Genomic DNA, 18670 nt, shown 5'->3' on the forward strand with positions numbered 1-18670 from the left:
AAACTTCAAAAGCAACATGATGAAATGTTCTGTGTATAGAACGTCTTTCCATTCTTGTTGTATTACGTTATTCTGCCACCTGCTGGCCAAAATATAAAAGGACAGTCTGCTCCCTTCGTCGTGTCCCAGCCAGCCAAGCCAGTGAGACACGTTGAAGTGACTCGCCCAAATGCATACAGCCATTGTTTTTTCTTACTTAACTAGATTCACCTGCATTCCCCCATAGTAGAAATAAGTATTATTATTGTTGTTATGAAGTATTGTGTTTAAGTACTGTTATGTGAGTATATCAAATGACAAGGCGAAGGCGGTACCTTAATTACAGTAATTTGCTTTGTGATTTTTGGCTCTATAAAATAAGAAACTATTAGGTCTATTTACGCCTATTTTACAATTATGTTGTCTCTTTATGTTAGCTAATTTTATTGTTTGCGTCTGCAGTGTATTTGTAACAATACGTCACTTTGTTTACGTGCCCTTTATAACATAGGTATTTGCATTTTATAGGTAGGCCTACGTACTATCTAATAATGAACCTTACTGCTGTCACCATAGCAGGAAGTACGTTGGCTTATCTCGTTATCTTATTTCTAATTTTGCTGAACAAACTTAACCACCAAAAACTACCTCTTCCTTTTTCAGTGTTTTTTTTTTTTCTAGTGTTTTTTTTCCTCTCGTGACCGTTACGTCCTAGAAAGGAGGTTCTTCCGCCGAGCACGTGAACGCAGCACGAGAGAGAGAGAGAGGAGAGGGGAGAGGAGGAGGAGGAGGAGGAGGTGGAGGCAGAGCGAGGAGAAGCATGAAGAAAAGCCGTGGTATCTAAGCTAACAGACGGGGAGAGCATCTCGTCGTCCCGCGCTCGCTCGCGGCGGACAGGATGGAGGAGAAGAAGCAGTTTCTTTGCGGGGTGGTTGAAGGTAAGGGCTTCAAACTGACCTCCTGTCAGATCAGGTGGGTTTTTTGTTCTTACCTCGAGGACGCGCTGATGAAAGCCCACCGCTTGACCTATATTCCAGCGTTGTTTTGTAAGTTACGTGAGGCGAAGCGGCGGTAATGATGTGTAAGGTAAGATGTGAAGCGCTCTCTGAGATGATGTGGTGGTGATGATGGAAGTGGAGACCGAGCAGGGAATCATCCAGAGTCTGCTTCCTGGGCTACAGCCGAGGGAGGGAACACTCTGCTTCGTGGCTGGTGGAAATGATGTGTGATATTGTCTGTAATGGTGAAGGTGAAGATGATGACTGTGATGGTGATGACTGTGATGACTGTGATGATTGTGTTGGGATGACTTGCCAGCGGTGATGATAGAGATGAGAAGAAAGCAATGCAGAAGAGGACACGTTGAGAGCCTCAATCAGAAAAATGGCAATGACGAGTATTGATCATTGAAAGTGATCGGGATAATGGTGAGAATGAACAAGGATGACTGTAGTAATAACATGAATGAAAATGACAAGGCAGGATTCAGATCAGTTACTGCAGACAACGGTGAGGAACAAGAGAGATGGATAAAGTTGAAGAAGGAAGGGCTCATTTTGACAGACTGTCCCTTAATCCACCCGTTCACCTCACAACTAGCAATGGGATGATGTGGAAATGTCAACAATTCACCTGCCATAAACAATTGCGATTCACAATATTATCCCGATAATAATCAAAATATGCTCGCAATTCTTAAAATGGCACTAAAATAATCATTTTCCATTGAGAAGAAACACATATTTTTTATTGCAGATAGGAAACACAAATGATCAAACAAACTTAAATGAGGTAAATAGAAATCATATGGTTACATTCATCATTGTTATTATTTTAAATGGCAACATTGTGTGTGTCTGTCTGCTTTTTCAATTGAATGATGCTTCTTGTTGTGATGTAAAACGTGTATTTTTTACTTGTCTACCATAATAGCAAGCTTCACATCTTTTTCTCGTGACGATATTTCTGATTGTTCCAATATGGGAAATTAATCAACATATTGTGAGTGTGTTTAATCCCGCTCTGCGATAAGATGCTTTATCTTCCCATCGCTACTCACAGCCCCCCCCCCCCCCCCCCCCAACACACACACTGTATGAAGAAATGATGCTGCAATAGTATCTGACTCTATGCTGCAAATGAATGCCCTGAATATAAAATATACATATTGTTTTATGAAATGGTAACCAGAACCAAAGGTGGTAACTGTAAATGTGAACTTCATCCGCCCACCAAATTAACACAGTTACAGATTGAATATGTGTTTGTTAAATTACTTAAACAATTATTGATTCTTAAAACTTGTTCTAAAAATGTTCACATTAAATTGTCTCAGTTGGTCCACTTTCAGGTCCAGATGATGTGTTTCACAGCCGCTTGGGATTTGTTTAATTCATTCATTAAATTCACATTGCGATGATATTCAAAATGTGACATCATGCATCTCACACACACACACACACACACACACACACACACACACACACACACACGCACACACACACACACACACACACCTTATTATGGTAGCTCCTCAATCCTGTGTGTTTCTCAGTCCAGAGTTAGGAATCCAACAGAGTTAGTAATTAGGTCTGGCTAGGAGCCCTCTGCAGGACACACACACACACACACACACACACACACACACACACACACACACACACACACACACACACACATACACACACACACACACACACCAGGACCCAGGTCGTACATGCACACTAAAACACACGCTCCCCATGTGAATGAAGGAGAAAGCAGTCTAGATTGTCGGGGGATCAGAATTATGTCTCGGTATGACCCATTTACTGGACACACACATGAATGCACACACACATAAACACACACACACACACGCGCAGACTTAATCAAAAACACAAAGGAGGGAGAGGGACACTGGAGATGCTCCCATTTCTAAAAATAGCAGATGTGCTGGAGAGTGGAGCTGGAGATGAATTCTGCCAGACACAGCAGGGCTGTGATCCAGGGAGCGCTGGGAGTGTTGGCTTCATGTGCACACATCTCTGTCCACTCGCTGAGACGTGTCCCGTTTGTGATTCATCGCTGCACAGCTTTCGACTGAAAAATAAGTCAGTCACATGATATGATATGAAATCACATGGTGCACATTCAGTGATCACGCATGTGTCTGAGGGAAATTTGCATTTGAGAAAAGATATAGCGACGTGTGTTTTTCCATTGCAGGTTTCTATGGGAGGCCTTGGACTATGGACCAGAGGAAGGTTCTCTTCCAATGGTAAGTCTGTCAGCCCGCTTTCATGTGCTGTATGTATGTGAGGAGAGTTGACCTGGTCAGAGAGGAGGCCTTTGTGTGGTGTTTCCTCTCATGAATGACCTCAGGAGCTACTGAGCTGATGTCTGTCGGCTGAATCCAGTCACACGCCTCCATATCAGTGCCGGGCAGACCTGGGAGAAACCACTGATGCAGACTGACTCCATAGCAAAGAGCAGCTCCTCCTCCAGCCTGAGGCTCGTCCCGGGATGACAGGAAGGGGGGGGATGGCTCTTTTTATCGGTCCATCACTTTGGTCCAGACTGAACTATCTCAACAACTCCTGTAAGGATTGCCTGGACAGACATGCAGGGTCCCCAGAGGAGGAATCCTAATGGCGTTAGTGGATCCCTGAAGCGGAAGCATGACATGGTACATTCTCAGACCTTCATGTTGATGCACTAATGAAGGATGTGGCATTCCCCTTTCATGTCCATGTAAACCAGCCTGTACACCTCTAGGGGACCAGTTCATTGTTGATGACACACTGATCTTACAAAACGATGTAAATCCCTGTTGGGAACTGTGACACAGTTTTGTAGTTCCAACAGCCAATAGTACGAACCGACTACATCCCCGGAGGTAAGTTGTTCTCTCTGTTCTCGGCTTTCCTCTGCTCCTAAAGATAAGCATACGATCAGTAGTCACTATAATGTGTCCCCAAATCTCTGTTGATTTTCCGGTGATCCATCCTTCACCATGAGGATGATTTTATCTTCCATAACTGAGTAGCTGAGTGTGTGGGCTCCAGGTTTATTTATAGAGAGCTCTTTAGACTCAAGTGCGGGGTGCAGCCAAAACTCACGGTATGAGTGTTGCATAACTTGGCAGATTAGGGCGGTGAGTGTGAATGTTACAGTATGCGTCTGTCTTTGATTGTGTGTTTGAGGGAGGTAGGTAGGTTGCATACCATCTGTCCAGGAAGTGAAGCAGCGAGAGAGTGAGAAAAGAGTCCACCCACAAATGACCAGGATGATGACAGCTGGTCCATGTCCAGAGAGAGCAGTATCCATGTTTTTGTGTGTGATGAAGCTATCGTTTCACTCCTAGTACTATGCTCTATATATAATTCAGGAGGTCATTTCCTGGAAATGAGCCCCGCGGTCGATACGGTGGATCTATTTTCTTGATGTTTTTCAGTTTTTTCCCCTCCTTCTGTCTGAGCCTCTCTCTCAACTCCTCCTCTCTCTCTCCTAAAGTACATGACCCAGCTAAAGCATGTGGCTCATTGTGGAAAAGATGTACAAAATACACAAGTACACAAAGTAATACATTATATTATCAAAGCATTGGGAACGGGATTTGCAGAATATAAAGAATTGGTACAAAGTTCTTGCACTTTGGAAAGTTTTTTTTTTACTTTTCCTCTTGATTCACAGATTTCGCTTTGAAATGACTTCAACATACACTTCAGTGATTGGTTCCCCCGTTCATGTGTTTCTGTGACAGGATGCAGAGTTGGGGGTTGAACACCTACTTGTACGGACCAAAAGATGACCTGAAGCACAGGCTGTTGTGGAGGGAAGTCTACTCTCACGAAGAGGAGGGTAAGAACTCTTCATTCATTCATTCATTCATTCATTCATTCATTCATTCATTCATTCATTCATCTCTCCATTCCACGATTGAGCTGTTCAACCATTCTTCCATCAGTACAGATGAATGTATACAGATGAATTCCCTTCAAGATCAGGAACATTCAAGTGTGCATGAATAGTCTGGTGATGTTTAGCATTCTCACACGGCTGTATCGTATTATAACCATTTTTTAAAATACTCTCCAGTATTGTCTCACTTTAAACTTCTAATCCTCTCTTTCCTCTCCTCCTGCTCTCAGGCCAGCTGCGTACTCTCATAAAGGAGGCCCAGTCGAGAGGCCTGAGGTTTGTTTACGCCCTCTCACCTGGCCAGGATATCGTCTTCTCCTCTTCCTGTGACCTCACACTCCTCAAACGCAAGCTGAGACAGGTGTGTGGCACGATGAGGTGATGAAGGACACGCAGGAAATGTTCATGATTTGAGCGTCCAGTTCTTTCTCTCTCTCTCCAGGTGTCAGACCTGGGTTGCCAGGCATTTGCCATTCTGTTTGATGACATCGATCACTCGATGTGTCAGGCTGACAGCGAGGCCTTCTCTTCATTCGCCCATGCTCAGGTCACTGTAACCAATGAGATGTATCGCTTCTTGGGGGAACCACCCGTCTTCCTGTTCTGTCCTACAGGTAGGATCGATGAACGGGGATGTTTGTGTTCTAGAATCTAATCAATGATGATGAAATCTCCCTCTGTTCTTCTATCCCTGTAGAATACTGTAGTTCTCTGTGTTCTCCCAGTGTATCAAAGTCTCCCTACCTGCAAACCATTGGGGAGGACCTGCTGCCCAACATAACAGTGATATGGACGGGTGAGACACGTCCTCATGTTAGCAGGAACACAAAGTCTATTATCCATGATCCGTCTTCACCACACTCTACTAGAACGTATTCTACAATAATAATATAATACACTTAAATTCGTATAGCACTTTTCAAAAACTACATACAAGGTGCTTTACAAGATTCAATTTATTTCAATAATACATTTTCAACGTCCCAACATCACCAGCAGCAGGAATTACAGCGACGGTGGCGAGAAAAAACTTCCTGAACACACTTTTAGATCTGGAGCAGACCAGGATCGTGGTATATCTGCATCTGGTGTTTGTAGTAGTAGTAATAACAGTAGCAGCAGTATTAACAGTAGTAGTAGTATTAACAGTAGTAGTAGTATTGACAGTAGTAGCAGTATTAACAGTAGTAGTAGTAGTATTAACAGTAGTAGCAGTATTAACAGTAGCAGTAGTAGTATTAACAGTAGTAGCAGTATTAACAGTAGTAGCAGTATTAACAGTAGCAGTAATATTAACAGTAGTAGTAGTATTAACAGTAGTAGTAGTATTAACAGTAGTAGTAGTATTAACAGTAGTAGTAGTAGGACCAGTAAACAGTGTTGAGCAGCATCACAGGGGGAGTCCAGCTCGTAACAGTAGAGATGCAGGTTTTAATGCATGTCTTTACAGTCAGCTGCTTGAATAACACTAGCAGTCAGAGTCAAACAACAACATAAGATAAACACAAAGTACTTAGGAGCTGATAAGACGATTCATAGTAATCACAGGTGTGGAAACTAGACTAGGCCTTCCTGTAAAATGTGTTATTCCTCCATAAACCAGAGTGAGATTCTAGTTGTGATTCTTAGGCCTCAGCAGTTGACCTGTGACCTCTCGGCTCATAACAGCACACACTGGCTAAAACAAATGTTTTTCAAATAGGTGCAGGCACAAATCCACACGCAACCTCAACCTAAAGCCATTTAGATACTTCTGCCCACACACACACATGTACACGCTTATTCACTGCTCTCTTTTACTTCTTTCCATGGACTTTTATTTCATCGCTATTTACTTTTCTATCTCTTAACTTGAATTAATAACTTTATTGTTATATTTGCATTGTGAGCTCGGATAAACAGAGGACTACAGCATCAGCAACATGAGCCCTAATGTCCAAACCAACATTTCCATAGATGGCACTTTGCAGTCTGTGCAAACAACTGATTATGAATAATAAATAACCTATAGAACCACCTTCAGTGCAACCGTACTAGACTTAACCAGAAAAGAGACAGCGTCAAATGATATGGACACCAGCAGCATTTAAATGACCTGACACTAGAATCAGCAGCAGTAGAGAACATCACCAAGGCAACAGCACAGAGATGTAGAAACAACAGTAGAAACAGATCAACAAACCTTCGAGCTGAGAGTGTGACCTTTCCCCGCAACTCCGTCCTGCAGGCAGTAAGGTCATCTCCAGGAAACTGTCTGTGGACGGCCTGGCCGAGGTGCACTCTGTGCTCCAGCGCCCGCCGCTGATCTGGGACAACCTGCACGCTAATGACTACGACTCCAGACGGCTCTTCCTGGGGCCTTTTAAGGGCAGAGAGCCTCAGCTGAGGAGCCACCTGAGAGGCCTCCTACTCAATCCCAACTGCGAGTTTGAAGCCAACTACATCCCTCTGCATTCGCTGGGCAGCTGGTTCAGATCCGGAAAAGAGGAGAGGAAAGGTGAGGGGATCGATGGACGGAAGGCCAAAAGAGTAATGAGCAGTTGGGAGGATGGAGGAAGCAGCAGTGATGAGACAGGAGATGTCCCAAGTTAATTAACTAATATGGGCTCTGCCAGACAGGAAGTCCCATAATTTCCAGGAGAAATGTTTAATAAGCCAGTGTTGCTTGGCAACTAACACAATTTTGTCTGATGTTACTAAACAAATAAAGTAGCTTCTGAGAATTAAACTCCATCTGTTGTGCCAAATAAAGTTAGTCATGAAGCAGCTGATACAGCCATTACACACAATACACATATCTCCTTAATACTGACTTTCACACTATTCATTAATTTCACCATCTTCATCTCCTTTCACAGAAAAGTGGATCTGTTTACATAAATGTTTAAACGATCAAAGGAGATTCACATTAGTGAGTCTCTTTCACACAAAGTGGATTGATTCCTGATATTTGAACTAGACTGAGAATTCTACAGTAGTGCAGCAGTTATAGTCCTTGCATCACCTTAATGTGACGTTTGGTTCGCATTTGCAATTAAATTACCATCACATTAATTTTATATGAGAATTCCAACAGAGAAAGAAAGAGGGAAGAAGGGAGAAAGCCAATCTGCAAAGGGAGTAAGGAGAGGTGGTGATGGAGGTTTGAAGGATGAAGAGATGTGAGGAAAGGGAGGAAGCCTGTGATGTGGATGGAAATGGAAGAGAGATTTTAATGACTGTAGGGGTGGTGGTGGTGGGGTGTGTGTGTGTGTGTGTGTGAAGTCATTACAAGATTCAGTCTTTGTGTGAGAGAGATTGTCATTTCTAGTGCGGTCCAAATGTTGGCTAAAATAATCTAATAAAAAGGAAAGATGTCTCCTTTCTGGAGTTTGGATGTATGAGTTTAGATCAGACGTGTTTTTATGTTTTTATTCCCACAGAGCATTTTCCCAGTAGAGACATGATGTAATATTTCCAGCACAAGCACACTCAGGCATGTTGGCAAACAACAACTGCAAATGTCATGTCTTAGTGAGTTCTGTAGAGTAAAACTATATTTTATCCTCGGACCAGCAAACTCAAGACATCTTCTTTCCTAGTCGTACATGAATATTGCAGATAAAGGAGAGGTATAAGTACTGTCTGATAGCTCATATATAATAACACAATGCTATTTATGGTCCAGATGAGGAGTGTGAATACTGTCCTGACAGAGCTCTGTCTGCTGCTCTACATGACTGGATGGAGGAGCTCAACCAACCGCTACAAGCAGGTAAAACACTCAGTGCTGTGCCTGTAAATGTGTGTGTTGACATTTGACTTAATGCCACATTCATGACCCACTTTATACCTAAACTGCATTATTTCAGCAACATCATTTTTTTACAAGGTTGCCCAATAGAATTGTAATTAATAACATGTCCTCTGTTTTTTAAAAATCCTTCCAGGTCGTCAGAGCACACGAGCAGACCAGCGTTCCTCCACTCCGTCGACACGCTGCAGAACCACCGACGACCCTTCCACCGGCAGAGGAACCTCGGCCGTGGCCAAGCTCCCTGTTTTCCCCCTCAACTCCAGCTCCCCTCCATCATCGCCTGTCAAGGGGGAGACAGAGGGACGAGAGGGTCAACCCAATCACCAAACTCAAGGATCCAGGCCTGGTGCGCCCCCTGCTGGAGGCCGGGGACAGAAGCCCCAGGGCTGGGGGCTCTGTGGTGGGAAGGGCCTGCTGAGTGAGTCCCAAGTGCGGCTGCTGGTTGGTCTTTACTATCTGCCCCATGAATACGGCCCGTCTGCCCAGAAACTGCTGCAGGACCTGAGCTGGCTGAAAGCAAACTGCCACCTGGTCAGCGCTAACAACAAGAAGACGCCACCTCAGAAGGTCAGACTGGGTTTATATTTTATATATTTGTATTACACACATAATATAGAACAGGGGTCTCTAACCTGTCTGGGGCTGAGGGCTACCCGAAGGGTGGGAAAAAATATGGAGGGCTTTATATTTTTGGAATAAAACATGTCTTCATTGACCCTTAAATGTATTGCTACTTTATTTAAGATGATTTGTGTTTTTCTGAACAGTAATCCTAAATAGACATTAGACATATCTTATGAGCTGAGTGCATGCTAGTGGTTGAGCATCCAGTGTGATGAGTGATAAGGCGGCGAGCTAGCAAGTAAAGGCAACAGCATTTCAAATAGAAGAGGATCTGGTTCAGCTAATCCTGTTGGCTTCACTCAGGGATTCCAGCATTGAGCTCCAAAATGCAGACGGACAAAGGCGTCACCAAAACACGAAAGTGACATTTAATCTTAAATATCATGCTGTGTAGATTTCTTGATGGTGAAATCTGAGTTGTGGAGCGCAGGCTTTCTAAGTGTTTTGTTCTGTGTCGTCAGATCGATGAATGGCGTGGGCGGTCGTCCAGGGTCCTGTCTCTGTGTGAAGATGTAGCACAGCTCCACTGCAGCGTGGTGGGCGGGGCCAACAGGGCGGTGCTCTACGACCTTTACCCTTATGTGTGGGACCTGAGGAACACGGCTCTGGTGGCAAAGGCATTCATATGCTGGCTGGGTGAGTATAAGTGAAGCAGGTGACATAATATATGATATTACTACTGTATAGTGTACTATACGATAACAGTGTTTCTTAAATGGTACTACTACCATTGCTGCTACTACTAATAACCACTGTGATGGTACTTTAGATTTTTTTTAAATGTTAATTTAAAAATGATCCTAAAATGAGTATACTATACATTCAATAAATATGTCAACATTAGTTTGATAAACAACATTTTATGTTTAACATTCTCATAAACTCAAGCTTGTCATCCACCGAACTAAGACAGGTTTAATTTTCTTGTTAACTTAAAAACACACACCATTCAAACCTATATGGCCGGACTGTGTGCTAATGTGTGCTATAGTGTAGCATAGCATAGCTTTAGTATAGTATAATAGTATAGTACATTTGATAGACTATGCTGTTCTAGTCTGTTGTAGAACTGTACCATCCTCCACTTCCATCTAAGCCCGCCCACTCACCTCTCTCACACAGATGGACGAGTGATGAGTGACAGCTCCACCCTGGGAACCTGGAGGAACTGCTTCCACTGTGAGTACGCACCAGCCAAATAACCAACTACAAGTAGCCTCTGCTGCAAACATGATGATGTCACCCACCTGACATGTGGTTCTCCTCTGAGGTAGGGTGTGGGAAGACCACTGGGGCGGACCCAATGGGAGTGGAATCAGAACCATGGGCGTTCAAAGGGGGCGTGTCTGGCGAGGTGCAGGTAGGGGGTGTGTTTGCAGTGGAATGAATCCTCTTGTCGTTAATTCTGAAATCAGGAATAATGTGTCACTGAAGTTGGATCCTTTTAAATCTGCCGACCATCTGTGTGTGTTTGTGTGTAGTTGCTTCTCCCAATAGGCAGCAGCAGTGAACTCTTCACTCATCCTCCTCCTCTCTTCCCCACCTCCCGGGTCTATAACATCAGGCCATACCACAGCAAGGACAAGGTACGCATGTTACTGGTTCTCACTTAACGCCAGCATAACTCATGGAAGTCAAAGAGGAGCATTCAGGATAGGGAATTTAAGGAAATATCATATTTTTACAGTTCAACATTTCAAAATGATATTTTAAAAATGATCTTTTCCATTTTTGTGTAGTTGGAACTGTATCGGATGGTGCGCCAGCTCCACCTGAGGACTCAGGGAGGCCAGGAGTCCAGTGTTGCTCACCCAGATGTCGTAGGAGACAGGTGTGTGTGTGGGAGGCAAAGAGAGAAAGAAAGGGGAGATCATCAGAGAGAGAGAGAGAGAGAGAGAGAGAGAGAGAGAGAGAGACTAACTAATAAAAAAGGAAACAAAAAAAAGACAAACAGGGAGAAGGTTTGTAGGGGATGAAACTGTATGAAGTGTAAGAAGGCATAGTATATCATATTATATATTATATTCTATATTTAATATATGAGTAAATTAGATAAATGAGACAGAATGGAGAGTGAAAGAAATAATAATAATAATGTATTTTCCTTTCCATAGATGCCTCGGACCATGCCTGGCGCTGTGCCCGGAGTACTGTTTCATCCTGGAGGACGAGCTGGGTGTGTGCGGCTGTGTGTTGGGTATCTTGGAGGTCCGCTCCTTTGCCAAGCGCTGCCAGGCCAGCTGGCTGCCTGCCATGAGGGACAAATACCCACCTAAAGGGGGCAACATCCACACCAACACACCGGTGAATATGTGGAGTAGAAGAAGCCATTACACAACAATTCTCACTTGATTCTTTACCTCAGGCAACATTGTCAACATGAGTTTATGGTCTCAATCTCTAGTTTCAAGTCTTCTTCAATCCAGCATGATGTTCATTTAATACATTATGGTCCATTTAGAGTCCACCAGACCAGAAAGCAGGGGATGCTTTAGGGGGCGGGGCTACATGCTGATTGACAGGTGGCTACCACGCTGAGCCATCAGTGTGTGAAAGTGTGATAATGTGTGTGAATGTGTGTGAATGGCTGAATGTGTGTGAATGTGTGTGAATGTAGACTGAATGTAGTGTAAAGTGTCTTGAGTGGTTGAAACCACCAGCAATGCGCTGTAGAAATGCAGGTCCATTGACTATAAGACATATGAAATGATTTTCATAAGTACAACACTGAGTATAGGCCCTTCCATGTATCTGTTCTGAACGTGGAAGGAGACAACACACTTGGTTGCAGCGTGGCTCATCATGACAGGAAGTTGGCAGACGGCCAATCAGAGGGCAGCTGAGTGACGGGGGCAGTCTGGTCCTGACTTGTGGACTTCTGCACACTCGCTGAGTCATGGTGCGCTGGCATTCAAACTGCAGCCACAGGTGTATGAAGGTCGTTGGGAGGCGTTTGCATCTGTTCCTGTTTTATCAGAAATGCCAACATAACACCAGTGTTTTATGAAATGAGTTTTTTTTCATTACTCATATTGCTGACTTAAGTCAGACAGAACCAGCACAACATCATCAGTGCCTCTGTCACTCTTGTAAGCGAACTGAAGCCAGTCTAACTTATTGACCACCATAGTGGTCAAAAAGTCAACCAGAACTCTTTCCATGGTTTTACACAATATAGAGGTAATGGAAATTGCTCTAAAATCTTCAGGCTTACTAGCGCCTTTCGTTTTTGTTTTTGTCCATGCCTTAGGCACTCCTGTGGCTAAAAACAGCCTTGATATGCATTTTTAAAATTTTTATTATTTTCTTTTAATTCTTCTATTTTTCTTTTCTTTTTTTTTCTTCTCACTTTGTTTTATGATGTGAAGCACTTTGAGTCTGCCTTGTGTATGAAATGTGCTATACAAATAAAGTTGCCTTGCCTTGCCTTGCCTTGATAGAACTCCTTTTACTTGGAGCACAATCTTTGAGTATGCAGGCTTTAAGGCCATCTGGGCCAGTGGTTTTATTTGGCTTTAGTTTAGTGAGACATTTAATGACAGCGTCTTCTGTGATAACTACTGGCGGTTTTGCAGGGAGGTTTTTACATATCTCATCACACTGCACTATCATCCACCGAATCATATCTACAAAAAAATGTGTTTCACTCATCCACAAAACTTTGACTGAAGTTCATAGGACTCTCACCCTTTAATCAGTAGTTAATTGTTGAAACCCAGGGTTTGTTGGCAGTGTGCAGTACATACTGACTGAGTATGTAGTATGCAGTATGCAGTACATACTGACTGAGTATGTAGTATGCAGTATGCAGTACATACTGACTAAGTATGTAGTATGCAGTACATACTGACTGAGTATGTAGTATGCAGTACATACTGACTGAGTATGTAGTATGCAGTACATACTGACTGAGTATGTAGTATGCAGTATGCAGTACATACTGACTGAGTATGTAGTATGCAGTACATACTGACTGAGTGTGTAGTATGCAGTACATACTGACTGAGTATGTAGTACATACTGACTGAGTGTGTAGTATGCAGTACATACTGACTGAGTATGTAGTATGCAGTACATACTGACTGAGTGTGTAGTATGCAGTACATACTGACTGAGTATGTAGTATGCAGTATGCAGTACATACTGACTGAGTGTGCAGTATGCAGTACATACTGACTGAGTATGTAGTATGCAGTACATACTGACTGAGTATGTAGTATGCAGTATGCAGTACATACTGACTGAGTGTGTAGTATGCAGTACATACTGACTGAGTGTGCAGTATGCAGTACATACTGACTGAGTATGTAGTATGCAGTACATACTGACTGAGTATGTAGTACATACTGACTGAGTATGTAGTATGCAGTACATACTGACTGAGTGTGTAGTATGCAGTACATACTGATTGAGTATGTAGTACATACTGACTGAGTATGTAGTATGCAGTATGCAGTACATACTGACTGAGTATGTAGTATGCAGTACATGCTGACTGAGTGTGTAGTATGCAGTACATACTGACTGAGTGTGTAGTATACAGACTCTGTCTACAAAAGAAAAGCTGCAAATACAGACTGTTGATGTTACAGTGCATTGAAAGTATGCTTTAAATACACTTGGTGAAATTTGACGAAATTGGATTTTATGATTAATAATAGTCTTTATTATGTGTATTTGTCATTCTGGTGAGTAACTGGAACATTTTATAATCTGCAATCAGTCAAGTATGGCTCTCCAGCAGCATCTAGTGGCAGCTGTTGGAAACTACAGAAAGATAGGACTGCATGGCTTACTTTCCCTCAAACAAGCACCGACATACATTTTTTAAGCTGAGTAGTAAAAAGTGAACTAGCAGGAATGTACCTGTCACACCAGTAACACCCTGAGAATATGCGTCTGTCTCTGCTCTCCTTGTGTAGGACTTGATCCAGCTGATGGAGGAGGACCAGGGAGAGTACCCAGACTCTCTCCTCTATCACTTCCCCTCTCAGCTGCGACTGGACGCCCTGCCTGAGCTGGTGGACATCAGCGTCAGCCGCACCCTGCTCACCGCCCTCCTCACTGCACTCAAGGCCAACGGTAAGGAACGCTCTCTTCTGACCAAAGGAAATACAGCAAATGTTTCATCATGAATGTTACTTTATATATAGAAAATATACTCATACCAATGTGCAGCAAGTAAAACCGTCTCTGGAGGACTCTTGTTGTTTTCACATCATTCAATTCTGTAGTTGTCTGCCTCCTGATATTAATCCCAAATGTTGAAATTGTAGGTTTTTACCCTACCATGCAAAATATAAGCTTTCAATTCCTCATAGTTTCAAAAATACAGACCTTTGAAATTTGACCCCAAAATATTTTTTCCAACTTCAGGAACTTATCTTATAATGGGTTGATGGAGGAAGCTAATTTTGCAGATATTTAATTCTAAATTACATCAATAGTTTTCAATGAAGGCATCAGTTAGCCCTTCGGATGCTTATTTATCCCTCTATTCTATAGGAAGCTAAAAATGGCAACTTTCGGCTGCCTGCAGATGCCATTTCAGATTTATAAGTCCCTGAATATGAAAAAAAGTTATTATTTCTTAAAATGTTCTTGTAAATATCTGCAATATTAGCTTCCTAGATCAATCCATTACAAAATGATAAGTCACTGAAGTTAGAAACTTTTTTGCACATTTTGGCTTTTTTGGGGTCAAATTCCAAAGGTCTGTATTTCTGAGACTATGAGGAATTGAAAGCTAAAAGTTTACATGGCGGGTACAAACATAGATGCACATTTAGATCTCCTGTCTGAGTTTCTAACTTTATAACTCGGTGAATCTCATAGAGCTGTATTCACTCTGAGTAGCAAGCCAGAGATGGGCTGGTTCACAGCAGCATTCGCTATGCTCCGAAGTAAAAAAAAAGCACCTTTAACTGCAATATACGGATAAAGAGTATGCCGAAGTAACGACGATGGTAACAAGTCCCAAGTCATGGTTGGTAAAAAAAACTTGTTTTGGCGTTCGGCTCGCTCAGAGCTAGGCTATGCTAACACATCTGTAAACACTGAAAACAACGGCGTCTCGGCATAAATACGGCATAGACCTTGTTTGTACACAGACAGTCTGTGGTTTTACTCCTAGTTTGTTTGTCTCTGTATGAAACGTAAGATACTATCTAACGGCGCCGGAGACGACAGACCGCTACGCTGTTTGCTTCCATTACCGATTCACTGACTAGTGACGACACGGAGGATCTCAACGCTGATTGGCTTTGCGTCAGAGCGTCAATGTGAGATTCGAGCTGCAGAAAATGCAGCAAGTCACGTCTGTGCATTGACTTTACATGTAACTTGGTAAAAAAAACAACAACAACAACAACAAAAAATACATGTAACTTGGTTGCGAAAACAATTGCGTTTTTATCTGACTTCATGTATAATAATATTTGTTTGTGCCTACCATGCAGCGGTTGGGGAGACCTTCATTAGCCTGTAACATGTTTGCTTGGTCCCGTGTGCAGGTTCTCAGGGTGTGTTCTGTGAGGTGCAGCCAACAGACCGCCAGAGACTGGAGTTCTTGACGAAGCTTGGGTTCCTGGAGATCCTCAGAGGAGAAGCCAGGAGCAGAGAGGGAGTTGTGCTGGGGAGGCTACTCTGAAAACACACACACACACACACACACACACACACACACACACACACACACGTTAGAATCACAGGGGACAATCTTTTAGGGGCCATCCTGGATTCCCTTGAATGGGTGTGGCAGCAGTGATGGGGAGGAACCCAGAGGTTTCTGAAGGATTTACAAAATATGAAATAAGCTTTGAGTTTAAACCGTCAGCAGAGCTGTGCTAATCTTTCTCGGCTCCCGCCCCCGGCTATGGTTTACAAGGATGAGTCAAAGGAAGTCAACATCGGAATAGAGTGTGAGACGGGAGCAGAGCAGTCGATCACCAGCTATGTGGCACGCGTGTCATTGGAATGAATCTTTGGTTAAAGGAGCTTCAATCAATACGTTTACATTTCATGTTCAAATGGATCAGATGATTTCTTGCATGTGGAAGTGAGAGTCATCATCAAACTGCAATCCTCTCTCGGCTGCATTTTAGCATCTTTCAGCTCATTGTTTTGGTTTTTCAACCGACTTTTCGTAGCTTGATATTTACCGTACTGACATGAGAGTGGTATTGAGTTTGTCATCTAAGAGAGCAAATGATGGAACTATTCCTTTAAGCTGACATAGAGTGATCCCCTGCTGTCGATCTGGTGTTCTGCTCCCTCGCCCCGCCATGAACTCTATTACACTCCTATTTGTCTTCAGCGTTAGGATGATGTTATGTGGCTCCTGTCCTGGTGGTTACAGAGAGTCTTACAGCAGACCGGACCCAGGCACAGCATCACGGTTTACACTCCATTAGTTTAGATGAATGTTTACATGCATGAAGAACAGAACATTGTGAAAAATAAAACAATCACATTGTAGGATTACACATATACTGACCTTCACAAACGGACATTTATCATTTCAATGGAATGCGCTAAGAAGATTTCTTTGGGGACTTTTCTCGCCACATAGCAGGAAAGAAAACACAACGGGAAAATGTAAGTGCATGCACGCTAAACCTCATCAGAAAAACCACAAAAAACCTACAATAATCATCACGTTTTTCTGATTGCTCACGTAAACCATCATACGGCCACATAAGGGACATTAAACACTCTCACACACACACTTATCTAAAGTTTACACTGGGTTCGATTAGATGGAAGAGACAGCTCCTGGTTCCATGGTCAGATACTATGGTATGTGTGTACTTACATGATGTGTATGTGTGTGTGTGTGTGTGTGAGTGTGCGAACCAACTAAGACAGCTGTGTCATTCTGCCTTTATTCTGAACCATAATGAACACAAGCAGACACACACACACACACACACAGTCTAAAAGAAGCACAAAGCACTCACAATCAAACTACGAATGTTACTTTCTTTTGTAATGCAGCTCAAAAGACACAAGTACTGTTTGTGCAAGTATTTATATTTCTACTTTCCCTTTATTTCTGATCATGCTCGTTACATCACAGACTGAGAGGCACTTTTGTATGTTTCATCCTGTTTCCAACCTCATCGCTGTTGTCTGCAAGGTAGTTCACCAGAAAACAACTAGAAATCATGTTGACAAAAAATGCTGAAAGCACTGAGATAGAAATGCATGATGTAAAGAAACATCTTAGAGGATGTTACTCTTTGTGGAAGGGGAAAAATCACTTTTTAATAATCTTATAATATTCTTGTTTTGTTGTTGTTTTCTACATAAGACTGGGATGTACGCTTTGTGTTTGAATGTGGATGTTTGTTTGTTTGTTTGGAAATATAAATTTTGATGGAAAATAAACAAAAAAACCTATCTCCACAGGCAAAAAGAAGTACTGTGAAAATAGACAAAGTCTATTAATGAACCATGGAACACCTTCATTTTTTAATTAAAGAGAATTAATAATAATAATAAATCAAGTTTCAAACAGTTGCCTTTAACTTACTGGCCGAAGCAGCTGACCACTTCAGAAACACATCAGATATCATGTGTGTGTACTCACTGTCTCACTGTCTGCCTGTCTCACTGTCTGCCTGTCTGCCTGCACTGAGATCCATGTCAATCATGCCTGTATTTACAGTGAGTCCTGGTGGAGTGCTCTGTTGTCGTATGCAGGGCAACAAAAGGGTTAAACAATGATGATTGTTGTTTTTATTGACTATTTAAATTCTCGTTTTGACAAAGAATGATTGTGTTGAACTGACTTGTTGATTTCATGCCTATTAAAACATGGTTCCCCTTAAATCGCCAGTTTCTTTGTTTTTGTGTGTGTCAAACAAAACCTACTTGGAAATGTAGCTTATATGTAATAGAAATGGTTGGGTCTAAATACAGAGGTTGATATAACATTTCCATTATTATGCTATGTTGCAATCTTGTGAACAAAAACATATACACTTGCAAATCTATTCTGAAATGTTTATTATTGATAAAGAATCTGTTCATAAAACACTTCCCATCCGTCCCATCCGACGTGAAAGTTCAAAGTGCTGACTCAGCGTGTTACACATCGGTGCTCGCCCGGTCTGCTGCGCTCCCAGCCTCCCATTGGCTGCGGGAGCGCAGGTTGTGTTCAGGGGCCATGACTTGACCAATAGGGATGCGGTACGCTGCTAAACTGCCGGTCAGCAGCAACATTAGCGTAGCTGTCAGAGTAGCTGCCCAACTGCATGCTGGGAGACCAATCTGTGAAGGAGAGATCATCAATAAGAGCGAGTGAAGTGGGTCGAGCAGTTTTAGTGAGAAGAAGAAACGGGTATAAAAGATAATATCTCTATGAAC

General features: G+C 42.6%; 2 protein-coding genes across 2 annotated transcripts in view; one reads left to right on the plus strand and one right to left on the minus strand.

The window, feature by feature from the left end:
* The first annotated feature begins 811 nt into the window (after positions 1 to 811).
* On the plus strand, positions 812 to 16327 carry LOC311009494 (protein O-GlcNAcase). The gene is made up of 17 exons (XM_084003715.1): positions 812 to 917; positions 3187 to 3238; positions 4724 to 4821; positions 5112 to 5242; positions 5324 to 5495; positions 5579 to 5677; positions 7109 to 7378; positions 8549 to 8635; positions 8811 to 9244; positions 9763 to 9937; positions 10424 to 10480; positions 10576 to 10661; positions 10783 to 10887; positions 11041 to 11132; positions 11416 to 11605; positions 14224 to 14383; positions 15814 to 16327. The coding sequence occupies exons 1-17, from the start codon at positions 878 to 880 to the stop codon at positions 15948 to 15950; spliced, it is 2385 nt and encodes a 794-aa protein (XP_083859841.1). The 5' UTR covers positions 812 to 877; the 3' UTR covers positions 15951 to 16327.
* Positions 16328 to 18300: 1973 nt separating this feature from the next.
* The window catches only part of LOC311009504 (urea transporter 1), a 37165-nt gene continuing 36795 nt past the window's right edge, over positions 18301 to 18670 (minus strand). Inside the window, exon 8 of the mRNA XM_084003731.1 lies at positions 18301 to 18574. Coding sequence (XP_083859857.1) covers positions 18392 to 18574 — 183 coding nt within the window. The 3' untranslated portion in view covers positions 18301 to 18391. The remainder of the gene's footprint in view (positions 18575 to 18670) is intronic.

The sequence above is a fragment of the Eutrigla gurnardus genome (assembly GCF_963514095.1).
Source record: "Eutrigla gurnardus genome assembly, chromosome: 23".
Classification (NCBI taxonomy): domain Eukaryota; kingdom Metazoa; phylum Chordata; class Actinopteri; order Perciformes; family Triglidae; genus Eutrigla; species Eutrigla gurnardus.